A 20,467-nucleotide genomic window follows, 5' to 3' on the forward strand; every position below is an offset into this window, starting at 1 on the left:
GTTGCAGGGAGACCAGTATGGACACAAGCAAAGGAGGTATAATGCTATTCATAAAGCCAAGTTGTAACTAGCTGCTGTACGGGGTCAGGGGAAACTGGTGTTGGAATAACATGATATAGAGGATTCAGATAGACTCGCCTTCTAAACCGCAGTGACAAGGACAGCTCAGCCCTGAAAGGCAGAACCAGAGAAGCCGACTGTCTTGTGTATGTTTGGGGGTATATGCACGCACAACTCCACAAGCAGCTTCCCCCAAATTCCTCTACAGTGCTGACAGAAGGATGGGCCCAATCAGCAAGCTTTGTTTAGATAGGAAGGCCACCAGGAACGGGTGTTCAGTATGGTCTGAGGGTGGCTGCCACCTGGCCGGACAGGAAGGGAAGGGCTGGCAAACTGGAGGCAGATCACAAGGCGCTGTGAGTGTCACAGTATGACTTTCTTCTGTAGAACAATGGGGCAAATGAGACTTTTAAGCAAGAAAAATTAGCATCTTTGGGTCTCAATTTCCATGTTGGTAAAGCTGAGACGAATGAACTACATGCCCAAAGATGTCCAGCACATGAATGACCCTTCACATTCTAATTCTGTCTCCAATTTATTCTTCAGAATGATTTCCCTGCTCACCTTTCTTCAGTCAGGACCATCAATGAAACATAAGTGAAAACATGCTTTCTGATGTCTGATAAACAAGAAATGCAGAAATGTTGATCAACCGAAGAAACTCATTAATACTCCGTGGTCACTGGCTTGCATCAGACTGATGTTCGCAATGTAAACTCTCTCAGTCTTGCTCTCAGGACTGGTACAGACTCTAAAATGTCACTGTTTGCATGAGACTACGGTCCTTGTAAAGGAAAAGAGGTGTGAGTTGGGACAGAAAAGGCAGAGGGACATACCAGGAGGTTCTCGGGTTTGATGTCCCTGTGCACGATGCTGAGGCCGTGGAGGTACCTGAGGGCGCTGGCCAGGTTGTACACCATGGCACTGCCATCACGCTCGGTGTACTTGGTTGAAGAGGTAATTGCATCAAAGAGGTCTCCACCCTAGAGGACACAAAAGGACTTATCAAAATTTCAAGAGTGGCCATCCCACAAAGGTAACAAAGAAGGTTCATCTGCCCAGGTAAGATAAAAAAAAAAGCCTCAAAATTGGACGATTATAAAAAAAAAGTTTTAAGGTCACAAAACAGTTTTCTGGTTAAGTACTTCAACAAGACGGTTAAGTCTGTCTGACCAGGCGGTGGCACAGTGGACAGAGCATCAGCCTGAGATGCTGAGGACCCAGGTTTGAAATTTTGAGGTCACCGGCTTGAGCCAGGGCTCATCCGGTTTGAGTGCAGGCTCATCCGGCTTGAACGCAGGATCATCGACATGCCCTTGTGGTTGCTGGCTTGAAGGCCCAGGTCAATGGTTTGAGCAAGGGGTCAATAGCTCAGCTGCAGCCCCCCGGTAGAGGCACATACGAGAAAGCAATTAATTAACTAAAAGTGTCACAACTATGAGTTGATGCTTCTTATCTGTCCCTATCTTTTCTCTAAAAAAAAAAATAAAATAAATAAAAGAAGATGGTTAAGTCTTGGGATCTGGCACCCAGGAAATCTCCCAAGATCTCCCCACGCTCTTACTTTGACCAGTTCCATGACCAGGAAGAGTTCAGTAACTGTTTCCATCTCCTCGACCAGCATGATGATGTTGGGGTGTCTCACTCGGCGCAGGATGGACACTTCGTTCTCGATCAGGTGCTCCTGTCAAACGGAGGATGGAGAGGAGTGGGTCAGACAGCGCAGAAGCCTCCGCTCCCTCCCTGGGTTCTGGGCAACACCACAGACTGGACAGCGGGTGTCAAAGGACGCATCTCCCTCAGTGCAGAGACAAACCACACCCGGGCCTTGCTGGTTTCCACAGCGACAGGACAAGTCAGTGAGACCCCTCATCATCACCAGCAACAAGTAAAACAGGCATCCTTCAAAACATCCCTCAAAAGGGCCCAGTGCTGCGTCCTGGCCCCAGAACACGCTGCGTCCCTGGCTCTCCGCTACTCCAACCCCACGGGAGGGGGCATGCTACAAAAGCCTGGCACACAGCACTGCTTCACGATTCCGCAGGAACCGCTTTGTCATTTCAGCAGGAAGCCCAGGCATGTAAGGAAACATGGCATATGACTTGGGCATTAAAATTTGTTGTTTTTAAACCATTACTAATATGAATTTGAAACTGAGGTTGAAAGTCGTGAAAAAACAACTTTCTTCATCTAGGACTGGCAATGAAATCATTTACCAGAGGATGATCCTCATCCTCTTGTATTTCAGAAAGCAGAAAACATACAGTACCATGGGGACCCTACTCACATTGCCTCTGAAAATGCCACACGGGTAGCAGTCCTGGTGCGCCATGCAGTTGGGATCAGCACTGTAGCAAAATGTTTACTCACAGAATTAAGGAATTATCTTCAACCCACCAACCAGAAATCATGAATTACTATTACTCTACCTTATCATGAGACACGAAAACCTCTCACTAAGGGCACACTGGCCGATCCTCAGTAACTGTAATAATAAATTACCTTGAATTTAGGGTACACTCTATAAAATTAACTTCCCTGAGACATTCTAGATATTCAAATACAGTTTTCATATAAAACTCACCCTATCAGAGACATCATCTGCTACCTAGTTACACAATATTATATATCCGTGTATATGTGCATGTGTATATCCCCTATAGCAGTCGTCCCCAACCTTTTTTGGGCCACGGACCGGTTTAATGTCAGAAAATATTTTCACAGACTGGCCTTTAGGGTGGAACGAATAAATGCACAAAATAAAATTATGTGACCGGCGTAAAAATTGTGGTATTTTTAAATATAATTGTCGAACTCACGATATTTATTGGGCTAAGTTAAAGGAGGAACAAGCATGTCCTCATTATTCAGGCTGTATTTAAATTTGTTATTCTAACAACGTTTCATGTTATTTATTCTTTCTCTTTGGACCGGTACCAAATGGTCCACGGACCGGTAGCGGTCCATAGCCCAGGGGTTGAGGATCACTGTCCTATACTGTCCCTTTTGCCTTTGCTATTATGAATTTCAAAACTAAATTCATTTGGGTGATAGGAATGCAGCATAATCAAATGTCAAAATAACCTGGAGATGTTTTCTCTGAACATATGTACCCCGATGGATCAATGTCACCCCATTAAAATTAATTAAAAAAACCCCACCTAAATTCAGTGTTCCGTGGCAGTGGGCATACACTGTCCATCTTATCTCCAGTTCAGGATACATGCACGGTCCCTCTCCCCTATCCTCATGCATCCATGTGTCTGTGCATGTTTGCTCGAAGCCATCTCCAATGCTTCTTGACAATAGTTGAAAGTATAAGCAACAACAGTAAGTAACCCACAGAGAAAATCTGTAGGAGATGCTGGGCTGTGTTTCCTATGCACTGAACGCATGGTGCTTGTCCAAGTGTCACTGAAGAAATGTCAGCAAATGACAGTACAGACGCTAATCAGAGGTAGGAGAGAGGAAAGAACCAACCCTAACTAGGAATCTTGTCACTGTCCACTGCCGTGCAAGGTATTCGTGCAACACCTTAACACTGTATCCCTAGAATAGTTCTTTGAGGTCAAATGCGAACCTGAGGTGTCTGACGCCCCAGCCCTCATTTTTTTTCCTTGTGCCATACATCCTTTCAAAGGGGATTGCTTCGGTAAAAGTTGGAAGTTTTCAAAATGAAAAAGACAACTGCAAAGCTGTATGTATTTAATTCCTTGAAAATACCGGAACTAGAAGTTATACCTCGCTGAGTTGGGCAGCCAGGCAGAACCACCCCAGGCTCTCTGAGCAGAAGGAAAATCTATGCCCTTTACTGAGCAGGGCTCAGCAAATGCTTCCAAATCTCCTGGAAAAAACGGTGGTTCTCAGACCCTAACACACCCCGCCGGGGAGTCTGGGGACAGGACCACCTGCCTGTCTCCCATCCCTATGTCTAAGTTACAGAGCAGCAGGAGTCCTGGCTGCAGACAGCCCCCTCCCCTGTCCCTCCCTGCCCTCCCTAGGGACGCAGCTGAGCAGGCCACCTCCTGTAGTCACAGAGACAGAGGCTTGGCAAACATCCTACATTTGACATTTATTCCGAAGCCTCTGCATCATCTGTGCCCTGTATGTCCTTATTCACACTGAAGATCAGGTTAGCCGTACTTTTGTGAACATTTAAAGGTGAGCAAGTGAATTTATCTCACTCTCTGTGAAGCCAAGACAAACGACAAAAGTCACTACCACTGTCATAAAAGAGGCATTTTTTTTTTGAAAGCTAAATGGATTTATCACTTCAATTCTCCCTCCTCCCCAGATCCACCAAAGTTGGAAGAGTCTGTAAATTTACCTCTGTTTGTGACGCTAATTTAGAGTGACGTACCTGCAATCGTCCCCATCACCAAGAGCTTTCTCAAACTGCAGTTACAATAACAGGTGTGCTACCTAAGGAGACTACACCTCCCTAAAATGATCTTTCTGGATAAAAGGCACAACGGAAAGTCTTCTGGGTGTATCACATACGGAACTTCCCCCAGGACCACCAGCAGTGGCATGTTTCAAATAGTACAGCAACATCGTCTCTGTCATTATTGATCATCTCAGCTCACTGTGTCCTACTTGGCAATGACTGGTATTCCAAGCACACAGCAAGTACTGCTGGGATGTGGGAGCCGTTAGCCTTTGCTCCCAACCTCTGACTGTGCTTGTACAGTTGTCTATAAAGGAACAACCCACTTCTTAAAACTAATCATCCTCAGAAGCAAAACAAAAGCAACTCATGCAAAGCTCTACAAGTGTTATCCTCCATTTCTAATGGAACCCACATGTAATCTTTGCTTCTAATACGTAAAAAAGACTCTCTAGGTTATATTTTCCAGGAAAATGTTTCTAAATACAACATGAACACCACTTTTGTCTCGAACTGCACTGAACTTACATTACTCGATCATCTGCCATTATTTATGTTAAGTGATTCATGGTTCTGACTCCAAAGAATTTGCATATGAATCCTTCCATGGCAGTGGTCCACGGTCTGGGTGAGAGCAAATGGTAAAGAAAACTGCTAACTTGGCAAAGGATACTGCCTTATCTTTGGCCATGGTTGTTTTTCACACACAACCAGGACAAAGATAGAGATAGACAGACAAAAGGAGGGAGGGAGGGAGGGAGGGAGGTTAGGGAATAAACAACTCTCCCAAACCAAACTAATCATCGTGTCTCCACCCTTCCCAACCCCTTCACACAGTGCTTTCGCCCGTGTCTCCTCTCGCTGGATGGGCCTGGCTGCCCAACGCAAACAGGAACACCCCCCCCCCCCGCGCGCTCCCTCCCTCATCCTCTGCTACAGCCCACCCATCCTTGCATCACCAGTCCCTGCCAGGTCTACCCTCTCAACAGCCTCTGAACCCACCCACTCACTTCTAGTCCCTTTGTGACCTCTCGGCATTTGCACAGGCAGCTTCCCTGTCTGGCGTTTTCTTTCCCTACTTCGTGTTTATTCCACGGGACAAGATTAGATCTCACGTCCTCTAAACGGCCCCCCCTGCTCAGCCAGGGCTAGGTTAGGTATGCCTCTCACTGGCTCCCCTCCCCTCTGTGCTTGTTCCGGTCCACAGCTCTCACTCTGCTGTCTGGGAGGGTTCGGTTTTTCTTGCTCTCCAGTAACTAGCATCGCGAGTCCTGAGTGCGGGAGTGAATGAGCGCACACGCCATGCACGCTTCCGACCAACGCGAGCATACGGCACTGTCGCTGCTGCTCAGAGTCCTGCTGAGGACGGGACAGTCGGATCAAGTGTTTCAATCCCTACATGTGATTTCTGTGGTACAGATATGTGGTAGACTGAATAATGGCCAAAGATTTCAAGTCCCTGGAACTTGTAAATATTGCCTTGTTGGGGGGGAGGGCGGGTTCTTACAGATGTGATACAGGCTTCTACAATAAATAACTCTGGATTATTTGGGTGCCGTCACACCTGCCCTCATGAGATAAGAGAGATATGGCCCACACAGAAGAGAAAACACACACCACACACACACAGAAGAGAAAGTGTTGTAAAGATGGAGGCGGAGACTGAAGTGATGTGGCCAGGAGCCAAGAAACACCGCCAGCCACCAGGAGCTCTGGAGTTAGAGGAAGGACAGATTTTCTTAAGGCCATCAAGAAGCAGTGTGGATTTCAGACTTCCAGCCCCCAGAACTGTGCGAGGATACATTATTGTTGTGGTAAGCCACCAAGTTTGTGGGTAATTTATTCCACCAGCCTTAGGAAACTACTACAATATTTGTTTGGATTTACATCCTGTCCGGGCTCATAACACATGGACAATGAACACAAAACAGTGGGGAGAGAAGGGAAGACGTCACATCTAAGCTCTGTAACAGAAAGCTCAGAGCTTTGGACACTGTGGGACTTCAATAAATATTCATTTAGAATAAATATTATTTAGGATATTAGACATGGAAGAATTCTCAAATTTACAAACACCATAGCCTTCTCAATAGCCTCCATAAATCTGGCTGCAAGGCAGATCTTGCAACAGTCTCCTACTTTGTGGAACCCAACATGCTTTCCATCCTCTGGGCCATCCTCGGGCTGTGGCCGCCTGGCAGGCCCCCCTTTTGTGGCTTCCTATTGAAATCCCACCCACTGCTGGAAGGCCAATGCCAACGCCTCTTGCTCTGTGCCATCCATCCTCCCTGATCACCTACTTCTCACTCATATGCTTCCCCTCAAGCTCCCATAACACTCTCTGTAGAACCTGACATTAACCTAGATGTTAAAATACTGTGTTCCTAGCACAGGATCTTACACACATATCAAATATTAGGCAAAATGAGGAAATTTATCTACTCATGCTCAGGTATATTACAGAAAAGCAAACAGAAGATCAGAGAGGTCAAGAATTTCTCCCCTCACCCCAAGTTCTTATTATATGAGCAAATGAATAAATTTAACTTGGAGAGGGAGCATGTTCGATCGGCCAAGGTACAGGCTGAGTGACTGAGTAGTCCAAAATTCCAGTCACGGCTCTCCCTCTGTGTGACTTGTGGGAAGCTATCTAACCTGAATCTCTCTTTATCTGTAAAACTGGTACAACTGCTTTGCAAGTCATTAAAAGTAATGTGAAAGTTCCCAACAGTACAAGCCTGGGTAGATTATACACTTTAATAAAGGGCAGATATTACTTCCAGCATTATTAATTTTCTGCCTACAGCCCTCAAAGCAGATGTGACCAACAATACTCAGTACAGTGGCTGATTGCCTGCCTCTAACTTTTGTTTTAAGCAACAAATTCTCTACACCTTTTTTCTAAGAATAGAAACTAATGGGAAAATCAACTTACTTGGAATGAATCAAGTTTTGAAATTATAATTTTATATAGCCAATGTGGAAATACTTGTTCAAAAAAACATGTGAGGATACAAATAAGTATAATATATGATCATGAATTATGAAATAGAATGCCATCCAAAAGCAAGGAAAAACAAGAGCCAGTATTTGAAGTGACCTGTTTCTTACCTCAGCACCTAGTGACCTAAGCTGGAATTTTTTGCACACTGAAAGATTCTTTCTTCAACTACTAAAACAGCTGCCTAAAAGTTAATCAGATAAACAATAGCCCTACCACAGCAATTATGATTATTACCTTTTTTTTACTATTTTGAAAAATAATACAGTTGCTTAGAACCTGGCTTCCGAAATGATGACACCTTCTGCTCAGACCACACAACTCCAGATGAAAAGAGCTATGCTTACCAACACAGAGAAAAGGCTTTACAGTTGAAAATTTTAACATTATTGGTTAGAACAATAAGCGAAAGCACATGGAACTGAAGAAAAATTAGGAAAACCTCAGTTATTCAAAGAAAAGAAGGGTGTTTGCACAGTGTCTCCTTCCTCAACTGTCTCAGCGTAGTAAAAAATAAAAATAAAAAAGCACATATGATAAATTTGCCTCTTAGATTTTCCATTCTGGGGCTCTGAGAAGATTTTTCTAAAACTTTACCATAATATTTTAAGTTCCCTGTATTAAATACACAAATTTATAAATGTCCACTGAAGACTAGTTTAGGAGTTCAGTAGATATAAAATCACTACTATCACATAAAACCTTCCTAACTATAAATTCTCAATTTCTCATATTAATAAGGTTAACAGTTAACCTGTGTTATATTCTTATTATATACTGGTACTTTTCTACAAGTCTCCCATGTTTTAATTCAATTACTCCTCCTAATAATCTTGTCTTAGGTACTACTAATAACCATAGTTTAGAGCAGGGGTCTCAAACTCACGGCCCGCCGAACAATTTTGTGCGACCCGCAGACTAATCCACGAAGTTCAAAATATTTTGGATAAAATTAAGTAAGCCTAGGGGCCTACTTGTATTTTTCATTTCTCTAGCATCCTAGCTAGATATTAGCTTAGTTAACAGCAGTTGTGATGCGAACTACAGTTTCTGGTCGTTTTGTGACACTGAGTAAACTGCATGTACGATTGTGCTTGTTGTACTGATTTTTTTTTTGTTTTCAACTGCAGTGAGAAAAGTGTTGCATAACAGTTGCCTTTTGTAGAACTAGTGCGGCCCGCCGAATGGCTGTGATCTTGCTCTGCGGCCCACATGCTGAGTTGAGTTTGAGACCCCTGGTTTAGAGAGAGAAACAGAAGTACAGAGGTGTTAAGTAATTTTTCCAAGGTCACACAGTAAAGAGAGGCAAAGATTAAACTTTACACAATCTAGCAGCATTGTTCAACAGAATTACAATTATGATCCACATACATAAGTCTAAATTTTCTCATAGATGCATTAAAAATATATATAAAGTAGGTGAAGTTAAGATTCCTTAATTTAACCCAATGTATCAAAAAATATTATCATTTTGCCTGACCAGGTGGTGGCCGAGTGGATAGAGCATCGGACTGGGATGTGGAGGACCCAGGTTTGAGACCCTGAGGTTGCCAGTTTGAGCGCGGGTTCATCTGGTTTGAGCAAGGGGTTACTCGGTCTGCTATAGCCCCCGGGTCAAAGCACATAATGAGAAAGCAATCAATGAACAACTAAGGAGCCACAACAAAGAATTGATGCTTCTCATCTCTCTCCATTCCTGTCTGTCTGTCCCTATCTGTCCCTCTCTCTGACTCTCTCTCTGTATCTGCCACACACACACACACACAAAAAAAATATATATATATATCATTTCAACATGTAATCAGATACAAAGGATATTAGTGATGTATCATACATCCTTATTTTTAATACTAAGTTTCAAATCTGTCGTGCATTTTATACTTAACAGTGTGGTTCAATTCAGACTAGCCACATTCAAGAGCTCCGTAGCCACAAGTGGCTAGTAGCTCCCAGTGTTGGAGTGAGTTCTAAAACCTGCTCTTGTCACTATTAGGCTTCTAAAAAGGAATCTTAAAAAGGTCTTTGTTGGCCCTGTCCGGTTGGCTCAGTGGTGGAGCGTCGGCTTGGCATGCAGGAGTCCCAGGTTCAATTCCCGGCCAGGGCACACAGGAGAAGCGCCCATCTGCTTCTCCACCCCTCCCCCTCTCCTTCCTGTGTCTCTCTGCCCCTCCTGCGCCAAGGCTCCATTGGAGCAGAGTTGGCCCGGGTGCTGAGGATGGTACTATGGCCTCTGCTTCAGGCGCTAGAATGGCTCTGGATGCAACAGAGCAACGCCCCAGAGGGGCAGAGCATTGCCCCCTGGTGGGCATGCCAGGTGGATCCCTGTCGGGCGCATGCGGGAGTCTGTCTGACTGCCTCCCCGTTTCCAACTTCAGAAAAAAAAAAAAAAGAAAAAAGAAAAAAAAAGGTCTTTGTTGTCCCTGCTATAGAATATACATCTCTTCAAACAGTGAAAACAGGAGGACTCCTGTAGCGTTCGTTCCCTACCCTAGCTTGGGAATAGAGAAGAAAAGAGTTCATTTGGTTGGGGAGACAAACCATGTTGTTCTGCACAGTTTTTGTTACAAACTATCTTTTCAAGAATAAGTTTGTATAGTAAACACCCTTGGAGCAAAGAGAAACGGGCAGAGAGCACATTTGTTTTCTAACCACGATTATCAAAATAGTATTCTCCCCTGGGGCAAAGGTTGATCAGGTTTCCCAGCGGCCCTCCTAAGATAGGGAGTTTCCTAAACTTGGGGATCCTCTGCTGTGACTCAAACCCATGTGTGCACAGCATCCAGCCAGGCCACTACATTGCCTCCCGTGAAACTCGGGGAGTTGAGAGGAACCAATGTAAACACAGAGCGCATGCTGTCTGCGGAACCACGAGTAATCAAGTGTTTTTGTCCCTGACCCAGGAAGCTTGTGTCTTCTGCCAGCATCAAGAAAGCAGGACAGCCCTGGCCGGTTGGCTCAGTGGTAGAGCGTCGGCCTGGCTGCAGAAGTCCCGGCTTTGATTCCCGGCCAGGGCACACAGCGCCCATCTGCTTCTCCACCCCTCCCCCTCTCCTTCCTCTCTGTCTCTCTCTTCCCCTCCCACAGCCAAGGCTCCATTGGAGCAAAGATGGCCCGGGTTCTGGGGATGGCTCCTTGGCCTCTGCCCCAGGCGCTAAAGTGGCTCTGGTCGCAACAGAGCGACGCCCCCTGGTGGGCGTGCCAGGTGGATCCCGGTCGGGCGCATGCAGGAGTCTGTCTCCCCGTTTCTAGCTTCAGAAAAATACAAAAAAAAAAAAAAAAAAAAAAAAGAAAAAGAAAGAAAGCAGGATGGCTAACTTATTAGTTTGAAAGTATGGTCAAGTCTCAGACTCCACACAGTTCTTGACATACCTTCTGTGTGTCACTGTGTTTTAGTTTGAAAAACGCATCGCGCAGAGAAGAGAACTTACTTTTTTTTTTTTTTTGATAGTGAGAACCAAGATCAAATCAATGTACTGTTTTAGGATTTAAGTTTTTAAAAAATGGCCCAGAAAAAAAAAAGCTTAATAGTGCCCCCCCCCCACTATTACGGTCTTATCAAATCCCCACTTAAATTCTGCAGCGCAATAAACACCTCACTGAGGCTTTTCAGCTCCTTTTCAAAAGTTAGGTATACTGTACCTTTCCACAACATTTGGCTTTGTCTATAATCTTCAGGGCAAACTCCTTTCCAGTGGACCTGTGGAACAAACAGAAGAAGGCTGCTTGGGATATAAATCACAGATACTGGCATCAGCCCTGATTGCCTCTTGCGCTGACTGAGGGAAGGAAGGCTGGCTCCCCTTCCACACATCAGAGAGGATGCTGGGGAGGGGGTTCAGAAAGAAACATACCTCAAAAAGAAAAAACCCAGAGCTGTGGGAGACAGGCTGTAAGCTGATAAAGTCCATATAGCCTAGGACTTACTTTAAGACTAAGCTCTTCCCCACCCTTTTAAGACTAAGATCTTCTCAAACACCCTTTTTAAGATTAAGTGCTTCCTCACACCCTTGACTGTTGCATGATGTGGGGTGGTGTACTCTTATGAGCAGGGGTCCCCAAACTACGGCCCGCGGGCCATGTGCGGCCCCCTGAGGCCATTTATCTGGCCCCTACCGCACTTCCGGAAGGGGCACCTCTTTCATTGGTGGTCAGTGAGAGGAGCATAGTTCCCACTGAAATACTGGTCAGTTTGTTGATTTAAATTTACTTGTTCTTTATTTTAAATGTTATATTTGTTCCCGTTTTGTTTTTTTACTTTAAAATAAGATATGTGCAGTGTGCACAGGGATTTGTTCATAGTTTTTTTTTATAGTCCAGCCCTCCAATGGTCTGAGGGACAGTGAACTGGCCCCCTGTGTAAAAAGTTTGGGGACCCCTGCTTATGAGGATTCCTGTTTATGCCTCAGATGAGTGACTTTGTGTCAGAGACTTCCTTATTTGCATATGGCTTAAAGGCTTGAATTCTCAGTCTACACTATATAATAAAGCAGACTGGAGCCTCTGGCTCTGGCTTGCCATCAGCTTGCAGAAGCCTCCCAATCCCATTTTTTTTCCCTTTGAGACTATTTATTCATTCTGCACTGTTCTCACTCAGGACCTGGACAATTACTAGCTGCGTTGGTTTGAGGCTCAGAGCCACACTGTTGATCTCCTTTATAAATATTAATATAATGTTTTAAATAACTTACATATTAAAAGTGCTTTAAAAACTCTATTGTATCAGATATGGACAAAAAAAGTGTTTTGTTTTTTTCTTACTTAAATCTGAAAATTGTTCTTTTAGGAGGCACAATAAAATTAGGAGAAACGAATCAAAGTGACTGAAAACTTCCTACCATTAATACATCTTTAAGTTAATCTATTAGTATCTAATAGTAATCAAATTAGTCCATAATTCAAAGCTGAAAAGCCCATAGACCAGGCATGGCCAACATATAGCCTGTGGGCCAGATCTGGCCTGCATAATGAGTTTATGCAGCCCGCAATTAAATTTGTAATATTCTCCGCTACTTTAAAATCTCAGCTACTCAAAAGTAGAAGTGTCTTTGATTATTGGAAATCGAGATATTTAAGAAGATAGTGATATGCAGAAAAGAATTCCGCATGTGACTAATCTAGGGTTAACTTCCAGTAATTGGTAGAATGGATTTGAAATACTTATTTTTTAAAATAATTCCATTATAAAGATTTACAACTTTTGTACTCGTCTGTACTCGATATGAACTGTTTGACGTTTAGTGGTGATGTGAAACCCATTCTTTTAGGTGGAGTTTGCCAGTGCGCACCCAAGGTCAAACAATTCGTTACTTTTGTGGTCAAGTGTGCTGAATCAAGTGGCATTGTAGCATAGACAATAGCTGCAGCTGATAACTGAAAACATGTCCAGGCTGTTGTAAAACGAAATAATTGTTTTATTTGTGATATAACCCCATCAAGCTCATTCTATTAATTAAATATTGTTTTGATTAATTGTGATACAGTTTGGATATTCGTACAATATGTAATTATATTTTTATTAAAATATATTTTATTAAAACAATATTGTATATTAAAATTTTTTCACTCACATTTATTCATAAACAAATTACATAATAAAATTTTGTTTACTTAAACGAATCATTTTTGTATTTAACATTTTTTAATTTTAATATTTCATCTGGCCCGTGAAAAAAGGGTTCTTTCTAATCTGGCCCGGGGGCAAAAACTGTTGGCCATGCCTGCTGTAGACTCTCTGTATCTATTTCTCAGCCCAAACTCCAGCGGGTGCCATCTTATTCACACCTTTCAACGTCCGTTTCTAGTATCAGGGAGACCATTTATCTGGACACAAGACTCTCTTGATACTGTTACTTAACACTGACTCCCCTTGACCGTATTTTAATCTGAACAGGGTAACATAATGTCCTTGAGTAGAGGAAAACAGTTCAACAAGCAACACTGCAGTCTTCTCAGAATATATTAGTTCTCCTGAGTGCAGCTGCGTTTGCCAGGTGGCCACAGGACACACCAGTCAGGCCACCTTGGAGAAGTAACTTATTTCAATTGCTCCCCCATTCCATCAACCAAAGCCTGCCTCGGCTTTCTAACAAGCCTGTGCAAGTCACATTTGAGAGGCTGCATGTGTCACCTGGGGGACAGTCTGTGTTCCGGACCCAAGTGACAGGGCTTTGAGGACAGGGGGCGCTTTGTGCACCAACAGAAGGAGCACTGGAGTCCCCCCCGGGAGGGGGGACGCAGCAGAAGGGGAAAATGGTAGTTTCCAGAGCTTTCTGGAAAATCCCCCACAAACAGGAAAAACTGACCGCTCAGAACAGGTAAGGAAAGCGGCATCTGGACACAAAGACGCTCATCGGTCTTTCCCAGTTCTAGCACTGTTCACAAAAGGCCTGGAATTTAAGAGGAAGGGTTTCTTTCTTACCATTTGAGAACTTAGGGCCTAAAAACAAAGCTGAACAAAAATATAATTTTAATATAGGCAAAAGTGTAAGATACTGTTCTTAAAGTCAGAGCTCGTGCATCCGGAACTACCAGCATATGCAATGAAGTGTTAACTGAGGGGTGGCCGAGCGGATCAAACAGGTTAACATACAGACAGCAGGGGCTAGTGCAGGCAACTGGTCTAGGACATTGGATTTTAAGTAAATTATGCTTTCCCATTTTTCTCTGGCTCAGACATGAGACCTGACATAGTGCTGAATTCAAATACTGAATACAAAGCAGATTTATACTCCACCTGCATACATATGCTTTTCCTGTCAAATTGCTCGTGGGCATGCAAAACAGCTGGCTCCAAAGGTAGACAGAAGGCCCTTTGTTCATTTAGGTAAGGAACACATCCAGGGAGAAACGCCTGCGTAGGTGGAAAATGATACCCTCATCGTCCACTCACCTGTCCACGCACTCTTTGACTACTGCAAAGTTGCCGTCACCAATAACCTTCCCAATCTTGTATTTCTCGAGAAGAGTTGTTGATTCAGAGCACCTGTTACCATTCACGCCTACAAACAGGAATAAATGTGACGTTGAAAGAATGCGTCAACATTTCATCTTGATTCCTACGTACTTGTAAAATAATAAATTGCAACATATTTCTTTCTAAATCTATTGTAAAACTAAGGAAAGTCTCTGAGCACACTGTCTGACTAGAACACCCGAATCGCTGATCTTTTGAATTTACTGGTTGAAATCAGAAGCCAACATAATCAATAACTGTAACAAATCCCTGAAATAACAGCTAAAATAAGTGATTAGCTTTGGGTAAAAAGAAGCCTAACTAAAACTTTCAACTTTTTTTTTTTCTTGGTCCAAGTTGTTTGGGATTTGATCTTAGAAATTTTCTCAAAATTTCTCCTCAAGATTTTCTAGTCAAGAAAATTCCAGCTGGCTAGGATGCCTTGTTAAATCTAATTCCTGGTTTAAAGTCTTCTCAGAAAGGTGGTGGGTGGTGGGTGGTAGGTGGTAGGCAGTGGGGGGGGGGGGGTACAGGAGAAAGAAGTGTTTAAGATCAACTACTTTTCACACTGGGTCCCCGGTCCCCAGTACACTGCACAATCACATAAAGAAACAGTTTTGTTAACCAATTGAGAAAAGAAGTCTCCATTTAGGAATTGTGAGCAGATCACCACTAAGGAAAAATAAAGGAGGCTCGGGACTAATAGTGAAGTTGGAATAGCTTAATACACGACCCACAAAGGCTAACTTGGGGACATGATCACATCCCTGCTCAGGATGAGAACTCAGCACAAGCGGATTTGGGGTGGCCAGCAACTCCACACTATGACTTGCTTTATAAAAGCAACCATCAGATGGAGAGCTACCTTCAGGACTCAGGCAATGTTCAAGTTCGGGTCCGCCATTGATGTTGGAGGAAGATCTACCGTGCGCAGAAATCTGCTGAAAGAGGAGAGTGACCATTATTCATCAGGAAAAGTCTATCATTCTTTAGCTAGCTAACCCTTAGATCACAGAAATGCGGAGAGAATGTAAAAATACAATGACACAGAAACAGAGGAAGCACTGCCTTGTTTCTCATCTCATTCTCCCTCTATACATCACAGTAACGTGCTTTTTCCTCACAGTATTTTCTATTAGGATTAGAAACCAGGGAAATTTGACAGTGTGTTACTCTCTTTGATACTATGTTACTTTTTACCTCAATGCAATAAAGTAAAGGAGACTTATAAGGCTCAAAGCTCCACCAGGAACTTATGAGTGGCAAAATAAGGCTTAGAACGTAGGTTATTCCAAGAAAGTCAGTAACGAACCCCCACACCTCAGAGCCACAGGGAGCCCCTGTGACGGGCCAGCCCTTCCCAGAACTCCAGGCCCAGGCCCTGGACTTCACCACCTTCCACACCTCCTGGGAATTCAGGGCCCAGGGTGCAGGCCTGGCTCAACCTTCTCTATACCGACCCTCAGACAGCAGGAATCCCTCTTGAGCACTGTAAGGATATTCATTACAAGGAACCAGAGGGTAATAAACAATAAAACTAAAAAATAGGTTCCAATTTAACAAAAATCTGAAGTTTCCATTCAAACTCAGAAATATCTCCAGTTCTTAGGTCAACTGAAAAACTTACATGAATATTATTCATATTGTTTATTATTCTGTAGATTTACAGAATTTTTTTTCTTAACCCCCAAGGGGTTTTAGGCTTTTACACTCAAACTTTTGACATTTCCCTCCTCTCCTTGTCTCTCTCTCTCTCATTCCTCCCAGGAGCTTACGCAGTCAAGGACCCACCACAGCTTGAGAAGCACCTTCCACGGTGTTTGCACTGGTATGCTTGCCTACTCGCTTCTGTGCCACACCACCCTGGAGGCTTCTGCCCACGATGGCTGTGCTGTCCTCATCAACTGTGTCCCTCACATGCAGCACAGCGTCTGGTACACAGAGTTTAACTCAGGCTTGCTAACTGAAGGGATAAGGGACACGGGTCCAGGGCAAGGAGCGCCCTCCCCAGAGCGCCCCCAAGTGGGAGCCAGTGGGTCTGCTCTCTGCAGGGGGGTGTGGGGAACCTCCAGGGCTAAGCTGAGTTTGGTTCAACACCTAGGACAGCCCAACGCCTATTCCTTCAAACAAGATCAGAAGTTCTTCTGGGGTAAAACACGTGCCTCCAGATCGTTTTCTTCACTCGGGCAGGGCAAGCAGTTGTGGGGGAACATGGTGTGCCTGTGCGTCCTTCCTGGCCACCCTGCACTGATGGAGACGCTGCTCTCATCCACACACCTGACCCCAGAGGGCAGGCGGGATGCCCTCTGGATGACACAATGCACGGTCACTGGTGGACAGTGGAAGTTTTCCCAGATTCAGCATTTTCATTTGTTTTGTTGTTTTACTGTTTTTGTTTGTTGTACCACTGAAATAACTTCAAAATAAGCAGGAGTCTATGCCAGAATGTTTAAAAGTTGCACTGTTTAAAACCAAGGCCCAGAGAGAGGATGGAAAGGGGGCGGAAAAGCAAAGCACCAGAGTCCCCATGCTGTTCCGTCCACAGAGCGCCCGCCGCCCGGTCCCCTCACACTGCTCTAGGCAGGGGCCTCCTCGGCCTCACCCACCCCAGCATCAGTGCCAGAGACGCTTCCTCAGGACCATGCTGGTACCAGCCCTCGGATCCAAACCTCACGGGGTCTTCATTACCAACAGAATAACCCGCACCCCTTCAGCGTGGCAGTCATGTCCCCGTACCCACCCACACAGCCTGTGTCCCCCTACATTTTCCCCCCATACATTTTATACTTAGATTAACTCAAACTCCTCTTTTTTAAAAAAAATAGTTGCTTAAACTTTCCAAGTTTTTTTTTCTCTCTGAATATACAGACAGTAGCAGCACATAGTGCAAGGTCATTGGTGGACAGTAGAAGTTTTTCCAGATTTAATTTAAATAATTAAAATTAGTTCATAGATATAAGCTCACTTAGCACAGTCACTGACACAGAACACTAACCCAGTATTAGTCATTACCATCTTTCCTTAAATGTCTATCTTACATTGAGCCTCACAACGTGAGGGGGGCGACTGAGAACTGCTTTTACATTGTTGAATGTACGATGGCTAGAAGAGACCTTTTGCTTAATAATCCATTCCCAAGTCTGTCTCTCTTCTAACTGAAAACTGTCCATCAAGGGAACAAGAGTTCCCAACTCAATCCACATCGCCCAAATTCTTAACAGAATAAAGATGAAAGAAATGTCATCTTTTTTAAAGCTTTCTCTCAAAAGACAAATGGAAAGATCCCCTTTGATCATGGCTTAAATCACAGCCGGCCAGCGATGAAGTTCACTGGACCTCCCGAGAATGAGGCTCGGCAATCTGAGGGTTCAAGAAAAGCTGGGTCCTTCACCGAGATCTCTGGATGGATCCCTGGCACATGGGAAGCATCTATTGTGGACTAGGAAGCGGAGCGGTTCCACGGTCCCAAGGGACAGGCAGACAGAACCACGAAAACCCAGGGGACCACACTATGCCTAAACAATTCTCTCCACCAGGCACAATTGATGTGTTCCTTGTTCCTTGGGAGAGAATGATTCTCTTATGGGAGCAAGGATTGAATCAGCCCTAGAGAGACTCAAAGACAGCACTCCTGATGAAGCTTGTCCCACTCCCATTGTCCTAGTAAAGACTGATATTAAATCTCTTAAAATGCTAATGGGCTCCCATGCTTCCATCCGCAACTACGGTGCTGACACAGCAGCGAGGCAGTGCCCGGATGCTCTCCTTTAGGGAGGTCGCTTTCAACAAAGCATGCCTGGGTGACAGCATCTGGCTCTCCCAAGACAGCTTCCATAAGTGCTAACTGGTTCCGAGAGCTGCCATTGGGTTTGGGTGGCGGGGAGAGGGGGGGGCACAGGTGTTAATGAGGTCCCGATTGGCCAAAGAGGGAAAGTGAGGAAAACACTGTGGAGATACTGATGAACACGTCCCTTGTGACCTGCCTCGCTGCCCCCAACCCACCTCCTCCTTGGGCGGGGGCAGCTCCATTTTTATGAGTAAGCAAGGAAGTGAAATGTGTCAGAATCCACCTCCGCTAAAAACTTTTAAAAAAAAATACAGACTTAAAAAAACAGAGCAGGAAAGCTACAAAGTGTTCTCAACTGTCAGCACCGTTTCAAAGGGCATTCCCGGCTGAGTGAGTACATTTGATAATAAGGATAACATTCTAGCTTTCTGCAATTTTAGCCCCGCGAGTTAAGTCAGAGCGTCCCACATGGAATTTCTTTGATAAGTGGATTATTACCATTTCTACAAGACTTACAAATGTAAAGAGAAATGGTAAGTACTAAAGTAAACATGAGAAGTCTTGTTCAGCAATAGGCAATACTTCTAAAAGGGAGCAAAACAATGGCCGCCTCAACGCACTGCAGCATGTTAACTATCGACTCCCGAGGACAATGCTGGACCCGAGTTTGAGTTGTCACAGAAGGAAGGGCTTGAACAGAATTTAGGAGATAACGCTTGTGGAGTTACACTTTCAGGAGTGCGTCTTGGAAAACGGTGCTATGATTCCATTTTTAAGTGGTCTGTTGCAGGAGTCAGACGCCTTTTCTCTAAAGGACCAGGGAGGACTCTCTGAGCCTCTGTCTCTGTCACACCTCCCCAACATGCTGTTGTACCAGGAAAGCAGCCCAGACCGGAGGAGACATATGAGCACAGCTGTGTTTGCATAAAACTTTACTTAGAAAACCGGCAACGGGCCACATTTAGTGATAGGCACGCCTCTGGTCTACAAGACACTTCTTGGAAAAGCTCTTCATCCAACATGATACTTTGAAGCTCTAGAACTATATCCTCAGGGTAGTTTTACTGCATTAAAGCAGCTGTTCTCAGTCCTTGGCTGTACGTGAGGAAAGGCTGTACATACTGCAAAGGTTTAAAATATTCTATTGCCAAGCGGGTCCCCAGATTAAAGAATCTTTGGGGTGTAGGGCCCAGGCATCAGTATTCTTTTTAAATACGTACACAGATTCAGATTAATGTGCGGCCAAGGTTGAGAGCATTGTGGAGGGAGTTTCTGGCAGCAAGTGTCACTTATTGCTCAGCTACAAATGACAGTTCTCTGTCACCCATCCAATAATCTAATCATTGTCAAAGAACAACTTTCTCTTTGTAAGAAAAGGGAAGACGGCACTCATTACAATGTACTGAGTGCCTCCTTTGTGCCACGTCCCCAAATGAGTAGATGTTTTACGAACTGCCATCATCGTATCCGTTGATTTATGGAGAAACCAAAGATCACGGAGGTTTTATATAACTTGCCCAAATGCCACCGCAAATGAATCAAAACCTCAAAACCCAGGTTTGACTGCAGAGCCCAGGGGCTATTTGGATAATCTCACATTATCCCCTCGGAGAAAAGAAGTCTTTCAAGAGTGTCAAACTAACCTAGGGATACCACTCAAAATATCATTTGATATTTTGAGACTCACTGATCAAAATATCCATTGTGGTATATTTAGAATATGCTTTCAGATCACAGACCTAGTCACATTCCTGTACAAATTGATAAATAAATTTACAAACTTTCTTCACATAAGGAGAGCTTAAGGAATTTTTTTTTTCTTTAAAAAGGTCTCTGAGGCCCTGGCCGGTTGGCTCAGCGGTAGAGCGTCGGCCTAGCGTGCGGAGGACCCGGGTTCGATTCCCGGCCAGGGCACACAGGAGAAGCGCCCATTTGCTTCTCCACCCCTCCGCCGCGCTTTCCTCTCTGTCTCTCTCTTCCCCTCCCGCAGCCAAGGCTCCATTGGAGCAAAGATGGCCCGGGCGCTGGGGATGGCTCTGTGGCCTCTGCCTCAGGCGCTAGAGTGGCTCTGGTCGCAACATGGCGACGCCCAGGATGGGCAGAGCATCGCCCCCTGGTGGGCAGAGCGTCGCCCCTGGTGGGCGTGCCGGGTGGATCCCGGTCGGGCGCATGCGGGAGTCTGTCTGACTGTCTCTCCCTGTTTCCAGCTTCAGAAAAATGGAAAAAAAAAAAAAAATAAAAAAAAAATAAAAAGGTCTCTGAAATATACCAAAGATCTTT

At 44.5% G+C, this 20,467-nt stretch overlaps 1 protein-coding gene across 9 annotated transcripts in view; it reads right to left on the reverse strand.

Moving 5' to 3' along the window:
* DCLK2 (doublecortin like kinase 2) overlaps positions 1–20,467 on the reverse strand; it is a 144,975-nt gene that overhangs the window by 18,360 nt on the left and 106,148 nt on the right. For 6 of the 9 annotated variants that reach the window (XR_010731978.1, XR_010731981.1, XM_066281061.1 and 3 more), the window contains 5 exons: positions 15,266–15,341; positions 14,338–14,446; positions 11,088–11,145; positions 1,625–1,744; positions 897–1,043 (listed from right to left, as the gene is read on the reverse strand). Coding sequence is in view for 7 of the 9 variants with exons in the window: in XM_066281061.1 (XP_066137158.1) it covers positions 897–1,043; positions 1,625–1,744; positions 11,088–11,145; positions 14,338–14,446; positions 15,266–15,341 (510 nt within the window). In the remaining 2 variants the exon portion in view is untranslated. The remainder of the gene's footprint in view (positions 1–896; positions 1,044–1,624; positions 1,745–11,087; positions 11,146–14,337; positions 14,447–15,265; positions 15,342–20,467) is intronic. The other 3 variants (XM_066281068.1, XM_066281055.1, XM_066281102.1) reach the window with 1 other exon arrangement.

Source organism: Saccopteryx bilineata, chromosome 1 (assembly GCF_036850765.1).
Source record: "Saccopteryx bilineata isolate mSacBil1 chromosome 1, mSacBil1_pri_phased_curated, whole genome shotgun sequence".
Taxonomy (NCBI): Eukaryota; Metazoa; Chordata; class Mammalia; order Chiroptera; family Emballonuridae; genus Saccopteryx; species Saccopteryx bilineata.